The sequence below is a fragment of the Falco rusticolus genome, chromosome 14 (assembly GCF_015220075.1).
Source record: "Falco rusticolus isolate bFalRus1 chromosome 14, bFalRus1.pri, whole genome shotgun sequence".
NCBI lineage: Eukaryota > Metazoa > Chordata > Aves > Falconiformes > Falconidae > Falco > Falco rusticolus.
This window is the reverse complement of record NC_051200.1, coordinates 13,281,492-13,295,562: the sequence shown is the minus strand read 5'-3', so window position 1 is coordinate 13,295,562 and position 14,071 is coordinate 13,281,492. Positions and strand designations below refer to the sequence as shown.

At 60.9% G+C, this 14,071-nt stretch overlaps 1 protein-coding gene across 14 annotated transcripts in view; it reads left to right on the top strand.

Annotated features, from left to right (window-relative positions):
• The window catches only part of DLG3 (discs large MAGUK scaffold protein 3), an 80,584-nt gene that overhangs the window by 56,013 nt on the left and 10,500 nt on the right, over window positions 1–14,071 (top strand). For 7 of the 14 annotated variants that reach the window (XR_005107449.1, XR_005107448.1, XM_037407856.1 and 4 more), the window contains 6 exons: window positions 1,520–1,676; window positions 2,092–2,194; window positions 7,885–7,999; window positions 11,766–11,942; window positions 12,630–12,705; window positions 13,316–13,415. Coding sequence is in view for 12 of the 14 variants with exons in the window: in XM_037407856.1 (XP_037263753.1) it covers window positions 1,520–1,676; window positions 2,092–2,194; window positions 7,885–7,999; window positions 11,766–11,942; window positions 12,630–12,705; window positions 13,316–13,415 (728 nt within the window). In the remaining 2 variants the exon portion in view is untranslated. Of the gene's footprint in view, window positions 1–1,519; window positions 1,677–2,091; window positions 2,195–2,381; window positions 2,468–7,884; window positions 8,000–11,765; window positions 11,943–12,629; window positions 12,706–13,315; window positions 13,416–14,071 lie in introns of those variants that run through there. The other 7 variants (XM_037407859.1, XM_037407858.1, XM_037407864.1 and 4 more) reach the window with 3 other exon arrangements.

Genomic DNA, 14,071 nt, shown 5'->3' with positions numbered 1-14,071 from the left:
CCACTGTCAATGTCTCATCATTCATGTCCTACAGGGGACAGCCATCCCTGTCCCCTTCAAGACAGCGGTGAAGCCACAGAAGCAAGTGTGACCAAAGATAGGGGACTGGGATGCTGCTGTGCCTCGTGGGAGGCACAGGGACAGGGAGAGGAGCTGCTGGGAGAGCCAAGACAGTCAGGCTGTGCTGAGCCCGAAGTCCTGGACAGGGCAGGAGCCCACCAAGACCTTCTGGCAAGGTGTCCTGCACTTCTGTCTCCTGCTCCTATTGTTCCTTATAAGCTCATCAGGACTCCCCCACGGGGAAGGATGGGGGGGAGACTTTTCCTGGGGTGCTGGTGTGTGTCCCTGGAGGTAAATCCTGCCACCAGCATCCATGAAAGCATCAAAACCTTTCCTTATCTGCCCAGGTGACAGCAGTGATGCTCCAGCCTGTCCCAGGGGGGCTGAAAAAGATGTTTTCTTGCAAGAGCGGCCTGGGAGCACGCTGCCAGGCTGCAGGGCTTTGTGCTGTCTGCTCAGCCAAATTTTATTCCCCTGGGACCCTGCTCCACTTGTGCTGCCTGAGCCCTGTTCCTTTCTTGGCTGTTGCCGGCAGCCGGGGGGCCAGCTGGGCCAGCCCCCCTGGTGCGCCAGGGTCCCCTTAGCACAAGTCTGCCACCATTTTAGGGTCCGCTGTGGGTGTGCTCAGCCAGTGCCATGCCTGGAGCTCCAGCATCTCTCCTACTGCATCCCAGAAATCTCCCTCTGCTCCCCGGTAGGTGCAGGGTTCATCAGGCTGCTGAAGTCACCGGCCTGTCCTTGGTCCTTGCGGTACCCACCAGAGCTCCTGGGATCCAGGTGGTCACTGCAGCGGATGCACTGATCGTCCCCAGTGTCGTGTTGGCTGACAGTCACTGCCAGCCTGTGCTGGTTGTCTGGTGTCATTTATTCCTTCTTATTTTAATCCAGCACTTGAGCTGGGAGCTGCCATTATTTCCATCAGACTTGGGGTTTTTTTCCCAGATGAAAATTGACACAGGATTTTTGCAATGCCAGGCAGTTTTTCTGCCTTCGCTTGCCTATTGTTTGAGCTGCAACAAAAGGATTGTCATCATTGAAAAATTGAGGACTTCTGTTGAGCGGCGCACAGCCTGTGGCACGGGGGTGTGTGGAGTTGCAGGCACGCTTACTGTGCTGCACGGGTGCCGAGGGGCTAAATCCACCCCCGGCACGGCTGCACCATCCTCAGTGCCCAGGCTGGCGGTACCCAGTGTCACCTCGCAGTCCAATATTTCCTATGTGTGATTTCGCAGCAGATGCTCTGTCTCTGTCCGTGCTGTGTCTCATGTCGCTCGTGCAACTGCCCGCACCTCTGCCAGTTCATCCTCCTCCTTGGTGCCGAGGGCTGAGTCACACCAGGTTGCACCGGGGGTGACTCCAGCCCTGCCGGTGTGTCGGGAAGCCCGGGCACGGCCGATCCTGTCCCCAGCTTTGCTGCTGCTCACCCTAACGTCTCCCTGTCCCATGTCTGCCCTTCCAGGGAGCCCCGGAAAATTATCCTGCACAAAGGCTCCACCGGCCTGGGCTTCAACATTGTTGGAGGGGAAGATGGCGAGGGGATCTTTGTGTCCTTCATCCTGGCTGGAGGCCCTGCAGACCTCAGCGGGGAGCTGCGGAGGGGAGACCGGATCCTCTCGGTGAGTTGTGGGGGATACCCGCTGCTGCTGTACCCCTGTCCCCCGCCACCCAGCGCAGTTCAACAGGGCCCAGCCCCAGCCCTGGTGCGGAGGTGGCCTCTGGGTGCAGAGCCGCGGCCTGCCCGGGCTGTGCCCTGCGGGGGGCGTCCTGGCCGGCCGGCGGGGGTACCCCCAGTGCGGGTACCGGGAGCGGGTACCAGAGAGGCCAGTACTGGAGGTGCCGGTACTGGGGATGCCGGTACCAGGCATGGTCCTGGGGGGCACAGGGGCTGGGTGAGGAGGCAGTGAGAGTGCGGATACCGCGGGTACCGGTACGGGGGCGGGAGGAAGCGGGGCCGGGGGCCGGGGTGCGGGGCAGACCCAGTCGGACCAAGCCTCGGTCGGTCCGGTTCAGCGGAGCCGCTCTCTCCGGCAGGTGAACGGCGTGAACCTCCGCAACGCTACCCACGAGCAGGCGGCGGCGGCGCTGAAGCGGGCGGGGCAGACGGTGACCATCATCGCGCAGTACCGGCCCGAAGGTACGGCACCGGCACCGGCACCGGGGCGGGGCGGGGCGTCGCATGGAGATGAAGGGGGCGGGGCGGCGGCTGGCGCGCGGGGCGGGGGACGGCCGGCGAGGCGCCGATTGGGGCGGGGCGGGGCCCGGGGGGAGGTGCGGACGCCGATTGGTCAGCGCGGCGGAGAGGGCGGGGCGGTGGCGTCCCGCCGGCGGTGCCTGCGCGGCTTTGTGTGCGGGCCGGGCGGCTCCGGGGCTGCTGCCGGGGTTGCCGCCGCCCCCCTCCGGCCTGTAGGTGAGCGGGGCTCCGCCGGCGTCGCCCGCGCCTCCCCGGCCCCGCGGCTGGCCCGGCCGCACGGGTCGGGCCGCTCCCTCCGGCTCTGGGCTCGGCGGGGGGCCTCGCCGGGAGGGGGGTGGTCTCCGGGGTGGGGGGTGTCTGTCTGCGGCATGGCGTCGCCGCGAGGCCCCGCTCCGTGGTCCCGTGGACCTTGCTGGGGGGGGGGCGGGGGGAGCTTCGGAGAGGGGCTTGGCCCAAGGGGATGGCTCCGGGACCGCCCCTGCGACCACGGGGCCGGCGGGCGTTGGAACCGGGGCCTCGGGGCACGTCCCCTACTCCGAGCATCCCCCCGCCGCCCCGCCGGTGCCTTTCGCTGGCCCCGGCCTTTAGTTCCCTCGCAGACGTGCCGGGGGCTGGTGGTCCCGCGTGGGGCGGCCGGTCGCGGCTGCGGGGGGTGCGGGCAGCTCCCTGCCAAACCCCTCCCCGGGCCGGCGGTGCTGGGCTGAGCGGCGCCCGTGGGCCAAGGGGCAGCCCGCGGCGGGCGAGGGGCCGGGGCTGCTGCCGCGCCGTCGCCGTGTCCCCAGCAGCCCCGTGCCGCTGCCAGGATGCAGCAGTTCCCGGCCCCTGGGGAAGGTGGCCTGGGACCCACTGGTTTTCTCCCCCGGGACCTCTGGTCCTCTCCAGTGGGGCCGGCGTGCGGCCCCTCGCTCGCCCTTGGCCTGGTGCCACCTCCCGGGTGGTATCGCTGGGCAGTGCCCTGCGGGTCCCTGTCCCCGCTGCCCCTCTGTCCCATGGCAGCGGCCATTGGGGCGTGGAGCCGTTAGTGCCACTCAGGGCTGTGCTGTGGGTGTGGGGTTTGTTTGGTTTGTGTGGGGTTTATTGGAGGTTTTTTGTTGTTGTTTGTTTTGGGATTTTTTTTTTCCCTTTCTTTCCAGGAAGCACTTAATGTTCTTGTAGTTCTGGCTCCCATCGCCACTTGAGATTTGGCAAAGATGCCAACCAAGAGTGGTTCCTGAATGTCAAACAGCACAAAATGTTTTGAAACCCCTTTAGACCTAGGCTGAAATGTTAGTGCTTTTCTTGCCGGTGGCTTTCCACGTCTGTGACGGCTCCTGGCCCGTGCGGGCAGCAGCACCTGGCACACAGGCGGCTGCTGTGAAACACAGGCTCTTGTGCCCAGGGAGCTCACCTCAGTGCTGCAGGGCTTGAAGGCCTGGGAGCCAAGGGCAGGGGTCTCCCTGGCGCGAGCCCCAGGTGCTGGTGAGACTGGGTGCCCTCGAGGGGATGCGTGCTTGGAAATGCTTGCCTTTTCTATGTGCATCGTGACTGTGGAAAGAGAGGGAAAGCTGGATCGTAAGATGCTCAAAGGAGGAGATGCTGGTGGAAAGGGGCTTTGAGAAGTTCCTCCCTGCTAGCAGAGGTTGGAGTGTGGCACCGGTCTCTTGTACGTGAGCGTGGGTAGGGCTTGCCTGTGGGGTGCTGGGTGAGTGCACGCGTGCTCTGCATCTGACCTCGCTGCGGCTCCGAGGGAGCAGAGGCTGCTTGCCCCCAGGCCTCAGGGGATGAGGAGCCCTCCCTGCAGGATCCTGCCAGTCACTAGGAGTGGAAAGAAGCAAAGACAAAACCAGGGAAGGATAGAAGGTGGTCCTGCCTTTCTTCTGAGCACCTGCGCCTGGTGCAATGCCTCTGACCACTGCTACATGCCATCAAGGAGGAGGAGACTGCTCCCTGTGATGGTGCCTCTGAGCTGTTTGTGAGGTCCCTTCCCCTTCAGCACTTCTCCCCCGACCTTTGCCCGCCACTATCACCAACGCTTGGGTTTGGCAATTCACCCTCCTCACGCCCCACGCAACAAAGCCTTGATATTCCTAGCCTAAAAATACAAAAACTGTGACAGCATTTCTCTGAGCTGGTCACTCAAAGGGAAGCGTCAGGCCGCGCAACAACTTCTAAAAGCCTCCAAGCTTTCCCCGTGGGCACTCCTCTGCTCACCTGGGAATGTGGCACGTGCGTGCGTCCTGTGCAGGGAGGTGTCTGTAATCCCGCAGCTGGAAGGTGTGCGGGGTCAAGGTGACAGAATGCTGGGCTGGAGGGGAAGGGTGGAGCTGGGGGTAGTTCTTGCTGATGGCCAGGCTGGAGCCTGTGGCTGAGCATCGCTAGGCTCTGCTGATGGCCTGGTGGAGCCAGCTTGGCCCTGGGTGGGTGAGTTTGCGTGCTAGGGAGAGGGGGGCACGTGCATGAGGCTTTATGCATGCTCAGGGGGTGTTTTCCAATGCAGCTCCCCTCCCTATAAGCACCTTCTCCCCTTGCACTGCTTTCTGGTGCTCAGGAATCACCCCCAGACCTGCTGTCTTGTTGGCTCTGCTGGGTATGTTTGCAGGTGCAACCACTCCAGTGTGTGCCGGTGCTGGGGATCCTTGGTGCGAGCAAGATGATCTCTGCCTGATCGTAATGGTCTGTGACTTGCGTGCACTCAGGCGTGCAGGGCTGTATCCTGCTCCCAGTGCTGAGCTCAGCCTGAGGTGCAGGGTCAGGCCTAGCTCCAGGGGCACCCGCACGCTGGGATGGGAAGAGCGGTGGGAGGGTGGAGCGGTGTTTTTACTGAGCTGCTGAGTGGGAATAGCAAATGTCCTGGCACGTGGCACTCACAGCGAGAGGCGCCAGGTCACCTGTTGCATATTTTTCAGTCTTGGTAAGTGTGTACTGAACAACCTGACACCTGGGTCCCATGGGAATGCTGGGGAGGTGGGGATCAGCTGTGGCTCACCTCCCTGCTGTGCTGTGGACGGGCTTCCCAGACAGATTTTGGCTGTGCAGGAGATCTTGCAGGATGCAGAGGCAAGGTGGCTGTGAGCCAGGGTGCAAAGGCGGGAGCGCTGCTTGCTGGCGGTTATCTGCCAGTAACTGTCTTGGAGGCTGCTCCAGCACACAGATAAAGGGGGGTGGCAACTGGGAGCATCCCATGCTCACTCCCAGGGTAGCATTGCCTCCCCTGCACTGGGGAGGGTGGTGGTGGGTTTGGTTTTGGAGCTGGCTGTTCCTCCACTCTGCACCCTCCCACAGCTGGAGTATGGGTTGGTGGCTCCTTCGGAGACCCCTTCCTAAACTGGGCTGTGTTTTCTTTCTGGGGGATAAAGCCAGAGCAATCCCTGTGTCCTCCTTCGGTTTGCTGCCTCCAGTCTGGCTTGTGCTTCTTGTGCCTGCAGGCTTTTCCAGCCCCTCCAAGCAGCGTGGCTGCTCCAGCAAAACTTGGAAAGCCCGTTTCCATGGAGTGCTTTGGCTGAGGTGGGGGCATTTGAGCTCTGCCCTTGGGTTTCATGCAGTGGACACAGTTTCTGGCAGGGCGGTGGCACCCAAAGGTTGCCCTCCCAGCATCCCCGCCCTGATGCCAGTGGCGGCTGAACCTGCTTTTGCCCTTTGCTGCCTGCCCGATCCTGGGTGGTGTATCCTCCATGCTGGGCTTCTTGTGGGGAAGGATGTTGTGGGAGGGATGCGAGTCCGTGTGGCAGGGAGCAGCGGTCCTCTTAGTGCAGGGTGTGCAGAAGGTCTGTGCCCTTGGTGGGGTTTGGGATGACTTGGCTGGGGCAGGGGTTGTAGTGCCCAGCTCGGCAGCTTTCTAGGGGAAATAGCTCTTCTATATCAAAGAGCCTTTACAGAGAAGCTACCTGCTTCGGACAGGTGCTCCTCTGGGCTATAAGACCTCATGGGCATCCTGGGGCAGAAGAAGCTGCACCACAGATGCTGTGGTCCACCCCGGTGTGGGGCGAGAGGAGCAGAGCAGGATGCAGTTCACCTACCTCTGCTGGGAACTCTGTAAAACCCCGGTGCTGCTTTGGTGTCAGAATTCAATTTTCTTATATTATAAGCTTTGCCCATGCCTGGCTGCAGCTGTGTTTCCCTCTGCGAGCAGAAGGGGCAGTGGGTGCCCCTCAGCGTGTGGCAGTGGGGCTCAGTGGGGTTCTGGTGACCTCCACATCAAGCAGCCAACTCTGCCCTGTGTGTGGCACCTGTTGAGGTCCTGTAGCAGGGGAAGGGGCTTCATGTGGAGTTCCTTGGCAGTTTTTGTGTGTGTATTACCTTGTTTTTTTGGTTTTGTGGTTTTTCTTGGTTTTTTTTTTCTTCGGTCTTTAAGTAAAAATGCATCTTTGCTAGCTGGGTGCAGGAGGGGGATGCCCAGGTGGTTTCAGCTGCAGAGTGAAGGGCTGGAGAGCCAGGAAATGCCGAGCTGTAGCTGCGTAACCCCATAACCCCAGCCCCACGTGCCTCTGCACCGAGTGTCATCTCTCCCCTTCCTTGGTGAGGGGCTGGCTCTCAAACGCAGCCCGCAGTGCATTTGTTAGCAGCACATTGTTCCCGCTGCCCCTGTGCGATGCAGCAGCCTGCACAACCCCCTGCGCTGCTGGGGCTCCGCTTTGCAGTGAGCAGTTTCTTCTGCTGCTGGGGTGCTCTGGTTCACAAAAAAAGCTCCAAACAGCATCTAAACCGCTGGGTTGCGGACAAGGCTTTCTAGGCAAGTCTTGGAGCAGAGATGAGACCAGTCCGCTCTCGCTGGGATGCAGGGATGTAACTGCAGGGTGTGCCCAGGGGACGAAATCCAGGGTACCAGGTGAGAACTGGTGGGGTGCGCTGTGGCAGTGGTGGCATGGCGCTGCTGTTGCTTGCCGCCTGGCGAACCTTCCCTGCTTGGCCCTGGGTAAGCAGGGCCAGCGCCTCCACCCTCTGCTTGCCGGCGCAACCTTTGCACCCGGCTGAAGGTCTGGCTGGCACAGTGGCAGGCGCCAGGGTGGCGGTTGCTCCCCGCCTAGCGCCTGGCAGGGACGTGGCAGTGGCAGCAGCTTCTGGATGGTCCCCCAGCTCCTCCTGCGGGTCTCTGCCACTGGGATGTAGGAGCAAAAGGTGAATTCCTCCTCCTTGCTCCCCTTCCATGGATGGGAGCTGTGCTTTGTCACCCTCTTCCCCGTGCCTGCTGGGGAGAGCAGCTGTGCTGCCGGCAGAGCGGTGGGTGTGGAGACCCCCATGGCTGCAGTCATGCCTTGCTGCTCCGTCTGGTGGGTGAGGGTCTCTTGGAGAGGCTCTGCACATTTTGAACTGTTCTGTAGGTCAGCAGCTTGCTAAGCCCTGCCCAGCCATTCCCTCGCTGAGCTGCAGCTCAGTAGCAGTAGAGATGTCTGCAGCCCTTGCCCAAGCTGCCTGGGGGGACGTTGGAGTGGGCCTGGGAGCAGCCAGTGCCCTGCCAGCTCCAGGTGACCTGCCAGGGCTCCCGCAGGCTGCTGCAGCCTCTTTGGCTTCCCTTGTGTGGGGGGATGGATGGGCTCATGGGCAAGACGCCTCACGGACAGGCTGTCATTGCCTCTCCTGGCACTTACTTGCTCTGTGCTGGGGGGGCATGGCTCAGGGGCAGCTCCTGCCTGCAGTGACCAGCTCTCTCCCCACAGAGTACAGCCGCTTCGAGTCAAAGATCCACGACCTGAGAGAGCAGATGATGAACAGCAGCATGAGCTCTGGCTCCGGCTCGCTCCGGACAAGCGAGAAGAGATCTCTCTATGTCCGGTAAGGCTCACCGCCCCCCGCCTGCCCCCTTGCCCCAGGCAGCCAGAGGTGGGTGGGATGGGTATATCCCCACAGGGTGGGATGGTTCAGCCTGGTCCACGCACCTCTGTGAAAAGGTGCTTTGGAGGCCAGGGAAGCGAGTGTGGTAGATGCATCATGAAGCCCAGAGGGTGCAGCAGGGAGAGTGATACTTCTGCAGTGGTTCACTGGGGGTAGATGCTCTGTGCTCCTTTTCTGAGGGCTGCTTCGCTTTGGAAAGCGCTGGTGTCTGTACAGAGCCCTGGGCAGCTGCCAGCCAGGCCGACCTACTGGGGACCACTGGGAAACAGGGAAATGCCAGGCATCCAGTGCCACTTCTGCTCAGGGCAGCATTCAGGGTGCTCTCCTCAAACCACTCCCTGCTAACAGGCTTTTCCTTGTCTCCTCCCACCAGTCCTGTAGCAGGATCTGGCTGGAGGGAAGATGAGCTCTTTGGAGGATTATTGCTCTGAGCCCTCGATGTGCTCTTGGTCTGGAGCCAGGCACAGGGCAGGCAGGGGTTAAGCAGCCATGCAGCAATAGCTGCTGCTAGTCCTGTGTGCCAGGGCAGCCCCTGCCCCTGCCTGCCTCCTGCCCACCGAAGCACGAGTTGGGTGACAGCTAATGAGTAATTTTAACTTGGTAATTAAAATAATCCGGTAAATCCTCATCAAGCACAGCTTGTTGCAGGTGGGAGCTGGCAGGAGCAGGGGATGCTTCTTCCTTGTGGGAAGGATGACAGTGGCTGAGGGTGATGCAGCTTCAGCCTGCATCTCCCACTGCATTGTTGCTCCATGCAGAGGGGCTTCAGGCTGTTGCCAGACCTGGTGCAAGCCCAGCCTGGCCAGAAGGGAGGGAGCTGCAGCTCTGGGTTCCTGCAGTTCACACCTTCCTGTTAGGCTCTGCAGGCATCTTGCATGATTTAGGATCCCAGTGCTTCGTATTGGGGGTGTGCGAGTTGCTGGGTGCTGTGTTGAATAAACATCTTGCTAGTCCTGCCCTTGCTCCCCTGCTGTCCCATGACCACCCTCACAGGTCAAGTAGGCTCCAGCCTGGGTCCAGCTTGAGTTGAGCCTGTGAGTCTCCTGATCCGTGCCTGGAGAAGTGCTGCGTGTATCGGGGTATGCCCGTGAGCCAGAGACCTCCCTGCTGCCTTTGGGCTGCTTGTAGCATCTTACGTCTCAATGCATGCCTCCACTTGGCTTTGGTGGCCTCTGCAGCAGTGTCCCCTCATACGCACCCAGGTGGCTTCAGGTGGTCACTGGGCAGCACCTTGCTGAGCGGGTGATCCCGGAGTCGAGCTTTCTCCAGCATGGCCCTTCCCAACCCTCCCCGGTTCGGCGGCCGCACACCCCACAAATGTGCCTGCACGAGCCACCGTGTGCCTGGGCTGCGCCAGCCCTGCTGGGCGGGGTAGTTTCGAGCAGAGTTTACCCGAAACCAGCTGAGCTGCTGCGCAGCCGACAGGACATCAATTACAGGACTTGCTACCCGACTGCTTGAGTCAGCCCCGTGAGGCTGCACTGCACCCCGCGTGCCATCAGCGGGGCCAGAGCCAGGCACCCGAGCGCCTGCCGGGGCCCACCGGGGCGTGCCGGCCCTCACCGTCTGTTTTGGAGCTGCAGCTGCACAGCACGGGCAGGGGCAAAGCGGATTCATGTGCTGCCTGCGCTGCATTAGGGCAGAGTCCGCCGGGGCCAGGGCTGTGCCGCGTGGGGCCGGGTCTCAGGCGGGCACCATGCCTGGGCACCGGGAGGAGGCCGTGGGAGCCCCTGGCACTGCTCCCCTGCCCTCCAGCCAAACCATCTGCTCTCTTGGCTGCTCCCGCCGTGTGCTGTGAGCTGGCCCGGGGGCAGAACGGAGCGACCACGCTGCTGTCTGGCCCTTGCACCCTGTGCACACCGGGGAGCACCCAGCCACGGTGGGTCCTGGGTGCCGGCACGGCCGGGGACTGGTCTCTGGGAGCATCGTGCCTTGGGGAAGCAAATGTCTCGTGCATCAGATCTCGTGCATCAGCTTCGCAGGTGTCTGGCCCTTGCGCAGATCTTGCTGCGCCTGCCCTGGGATGCCCGTGGCTGCTGTGGGAGGAGGCAGGGAGCCGTGGGGCCAGCGCTGCTCTGCGAGGCAGGGTGCGGGGTGTGGGCAGGGCACCCCACAGCCCGCCTCCGTTCGGGAACCGGCCTGACCAGTTCTTGGCTCATGCTTTGCTCCGGATGGTGCTGGTATCGCAGGAGCTTGCTGGCCATGCGTAGCCTTGTATTTTGGCCAGGAGCTGCCTGTGAGGGTTGCTTACCTCCAGCAAAAGTGCCCTGTTGTGCTTTGCTGCCAGCTCCAGCGTGCCACGCTTGGGTGCAGAGGGACCAAGCACGAGAGCTGCCCCAGCCCTGAGCAAGCTGGGAAAGGGGAAGCAGCCTGGTGGCTGGATGTGCCTGGATGAATAGGGCTGCATTGGGTCTCATCCCAAAGAGCCCTCCCCGAGCCACCGGACAAACCCTCTTCTCCTCCCCATTCAAGACTGGCTGCCTTGACCCAGTCCCAAGTGACCTGAAAGGTTTCATTGCCTGGTGCTCTCCTGGCAGCACTGGAGCAGGAATCTGGCTGAAGAAATGCCTTCGCAGCTCTGCTGCTCCATGGGAAGCTGCTGCTCCACAGGGACCTGCTGCAGGGTCCCTCAGCCTTCCCACTTGCACCACGCGCTCCCCTTGGGAAACGCTGCAGTGGAAGGGGAGGTGATGAGCAGGTCAGAGGGTGTCCCTCCCGGTTGAGGGAAGCTTGTTAGTGCCAGGATTAAATCAGCAGTGAGCCGGTGTTTGTGGTGCTTGGGCTCGTGTTGGGCTAGGGGGTGAGCAGGGCCAATGTCAAAAGGAGTGAACATAGGGGTTGTGCTGGTGACCTTGGTTTGGTTTGTTGCAAAGTGGATATATCAAAGCAGACACTGTTTGAGATAAGACATCAGTAGAATGACTTGCCTGTGAACGTGAAACCACTAAGAGCAGCTTGTGGGTACAGGCTGCAGTGCTGCATGCAATGAAGTGTGTGCAGGAAGGGTTTGGGTTTAAATCTAGTTTTAAAAAATAATTAAAAAATATTTTCTGTAACTGGTTAGTTTAACATTGAAGATAATTTTAAACTAAATGAACTGTTCTCGGGGAAGGTATTCAGGAGTCTGAAAAAGATCAGTTGTGAAAGCAGAGACATACGCCCTCAGATGCGTTCCTGACTCACAGGCTCTGAACTAATGTCCCCCTGTACATAAAAAACGTGCGTGCTCCAAGAACCCCGCGGTCTCTGCCTGGGCAACCACCCACCAGCACTGGGGTCTGATGTTCCCCGTCCCACTCCTTGGCCCCACAGCCACTGGGAAGCGACGGTGGGGAGCAGCCCCCCACCGCAGCTCCCTGCTGCCCTCCCACACACTGCTGCTTTCTTGAGCCTGCGTGAGCTTCACCTGCTCCTAACCACAGCCACCTTCAATGTGTCCGGTTCGCGTGCCTCTCGCAGCTAGGGTTAAGAGTGAATGGGTTTGGTCCAGCACTGTTATTCCCACGTTGCGTGCTCCAGGGCTTGTGCTGAACCCACCAGCAAGGAGGGGCGTGCTGGTGGCTTTGGCGGGGGCCTTCCCCAAAGTTTGGGCTTAAGTCCTTTAAGGTATGAAGGTGGCAGTGCCCCAGGAGATGGGCAGTGCTGCTGCCCTCGCTGCCTGGCCCTGCTCAGGGAAGGCATTGCTCCTCTCTCTGCTCCTCTGCAGAGCCCTGTTTGACTACGACCGGACCCGGGACAGTTGCTTGCCCAGTCAGGGGCTCAGCTTCTCCTATGGGGACATCCTGCATGTCATCAACGCCTCTGATGATGAGTGGTGGCAAGCCAGGCTTGTCACACCCCACGGCGAGAGTGAGCAGATTGGGGTCATTCCCAGCAAGAAAAGGTGAGTGTCCGTCAGCAGGATACCTCCCAGAGCTCCCCAGCCTCCACGAGCCCTGCAGCCCTTGGGGGTCTGCTCAGGGTGGAATCTCCTTGTGGTCCCAGCCCACCTGCCCCTCTGTGGCCATGCAGTACGGAGGGCACTCCGGTTGCGAGCTGGGGCTGCATGCAGGTCTCCCTGGGGAGATGTTCCCCAAAGCTGGGTGAGCCTGCAGGTGAGGAGGGGAGTGCTCAGCCCCATCTGTGGTCCCTGTGGGGATGAATAGCTGGTGTCAGCCAGTCTGGGGCTTCAAGTGAGAGCCGAGTCACAGCAGTGACTGCAAGCTGCTCCTTGTGTCCTCTGACAACCTGCCCAGCTGTGTGAGCCCAGGTCCCCTGAGACTGGAAGTTGCAGGGAGCAGAGGACCAGGCTGCCACTGCTTTCGGGTCTACAGAATGAGCCCCACCTCCGTTCTCCATCCCTCCCCTCCTGGGAAGGCTGACTTGTCCCCCTTGCTGCTCCTGTAGAGGCTGGCCTTGGCCAGACCTCAGGCAGGCAGCCCTACATCTGTCCCTCTTGGGGAACAAGCTGCCCTTTGCCAACGAGGCCACCACCCAAGGGTGCATGGAGCCACCTGGGGAGCCAAGCGGGCGGTACGGAGGGCACATGCACGGGTCTAGCAGCTCTTTTTCCCCTTTAACTTCTGATCAGGGTGGAAAAGAAGGAGAGAGCGCGGTTGAAAACAGTGAAGTTCCACGCCAGGACTGGCATGATCGAGTCCAACAGGGTAAGTGCCAAGCTGGGGCTCAGCGGGGCACCCAGAGCCCATAGCCAGCAGGGGCAGGATGAGTCCCAGCAGCCAGAGCTCCCGGTGTGGGGCAGCTGGAGCATCTCAAAGCAAAGAGCAGTGTGTCTGCATCTGGTCCGGGCCCGCATCTGCTCAGCAGGAATCCTCTGTGACTGTGCAGGGGGTGAGCAGAGGAGCCTGGGATGGTGTGAAAGCGCTGGGGAAGGACCCCAGCCTGGAGTGGTGCGGGAGCAGAGCCTGTCCGGTCATGGCCTGTGGCTGGGAGCTGACTGCAGGCAGCTCATGCAGGTGAAGACAGCTGCCCTCACCCCTCGTGCGGAGCACTTAGTGAGTGGACAAGGAAGGGAGAATGGCCTGGCTACCCCTGCAGAGCTGCTGATTGCCCTGTCAGCTTCCTGGCATCCCTACCACATGTTTTTCTCCACGCTTAATTTTTTTCCTGCATTACAATTTTCATGTAATCTCCATGATTTCATTTGAGGGTAACTGCCCTGACACAGCTCCTCATTGTCTCTTCACTTTAATTTTTCCCACATGCGTTAAAAACCATTGTTTTTTCTGTCCTCCCTTCCATCTCCATGTTCTTCAGTCGATCAAAACGAAACGTAAAAAGAGTTTCCGTCTCTCTCGAAAGTTTCCATTTTACAAGAGCAAAGAGAACCTGGCCCAGGAGAGCAGCGGACAGGAACGTAAGTAGCAGCTGGCCAGAGAGGGCAAGTGTGCGACCTTCTGGTCCCCTGCCCTGCGGGGATAGGTTCGGCACGTTTCCACAGGCAGGGGTCCTGGCATCTGCCCGTGCTCGGGTCTGTGCTCCACAGTCATGCCAGCAGCTAGGAGAAACCGGAGCTTGAAACAAAAGCAACGGTTGCGGGCTGGCACTCTCTTTCTCTCTCATGTTCAATGTCTTCATCCTTTCATCCAACTTTACACCCACCTGACCCCTGCTCTCCCCCCTCTGCTGCGGGCTCTGCTCCCTCCCTCCACCTGCCAAGGGCTTCTCCCCTTCAAGCAAGGGGCTGGCCACCTCCTGCAGAGCTTCTCCTGTCCCTGTCAGGGCTAAGGGGCTGGGGGGGTCCCAGAAGAGCTCCCCATCTCCCCTAGGAGTGACTCGCAGCTCCGTGTTCCCATATGAGAGCCCTTGCCTCGGGTTAAACCCCGTGGGCACTGGGGAGCCGTGCCCTCGCTGGTGGAGGGGCTGCCTGCCTGCAACTTGGGCACATCTTCGGTAGCTGGTTGCAGACACTGGGGGGTCCCCAGCTCTCACCTGGCAGCACCGTGGGGCTCCCAGTGAAGGCAGGGCATTCAGCTTCTTGCCCCAAATCCTGACAAGGGCAGCACTGGAGAG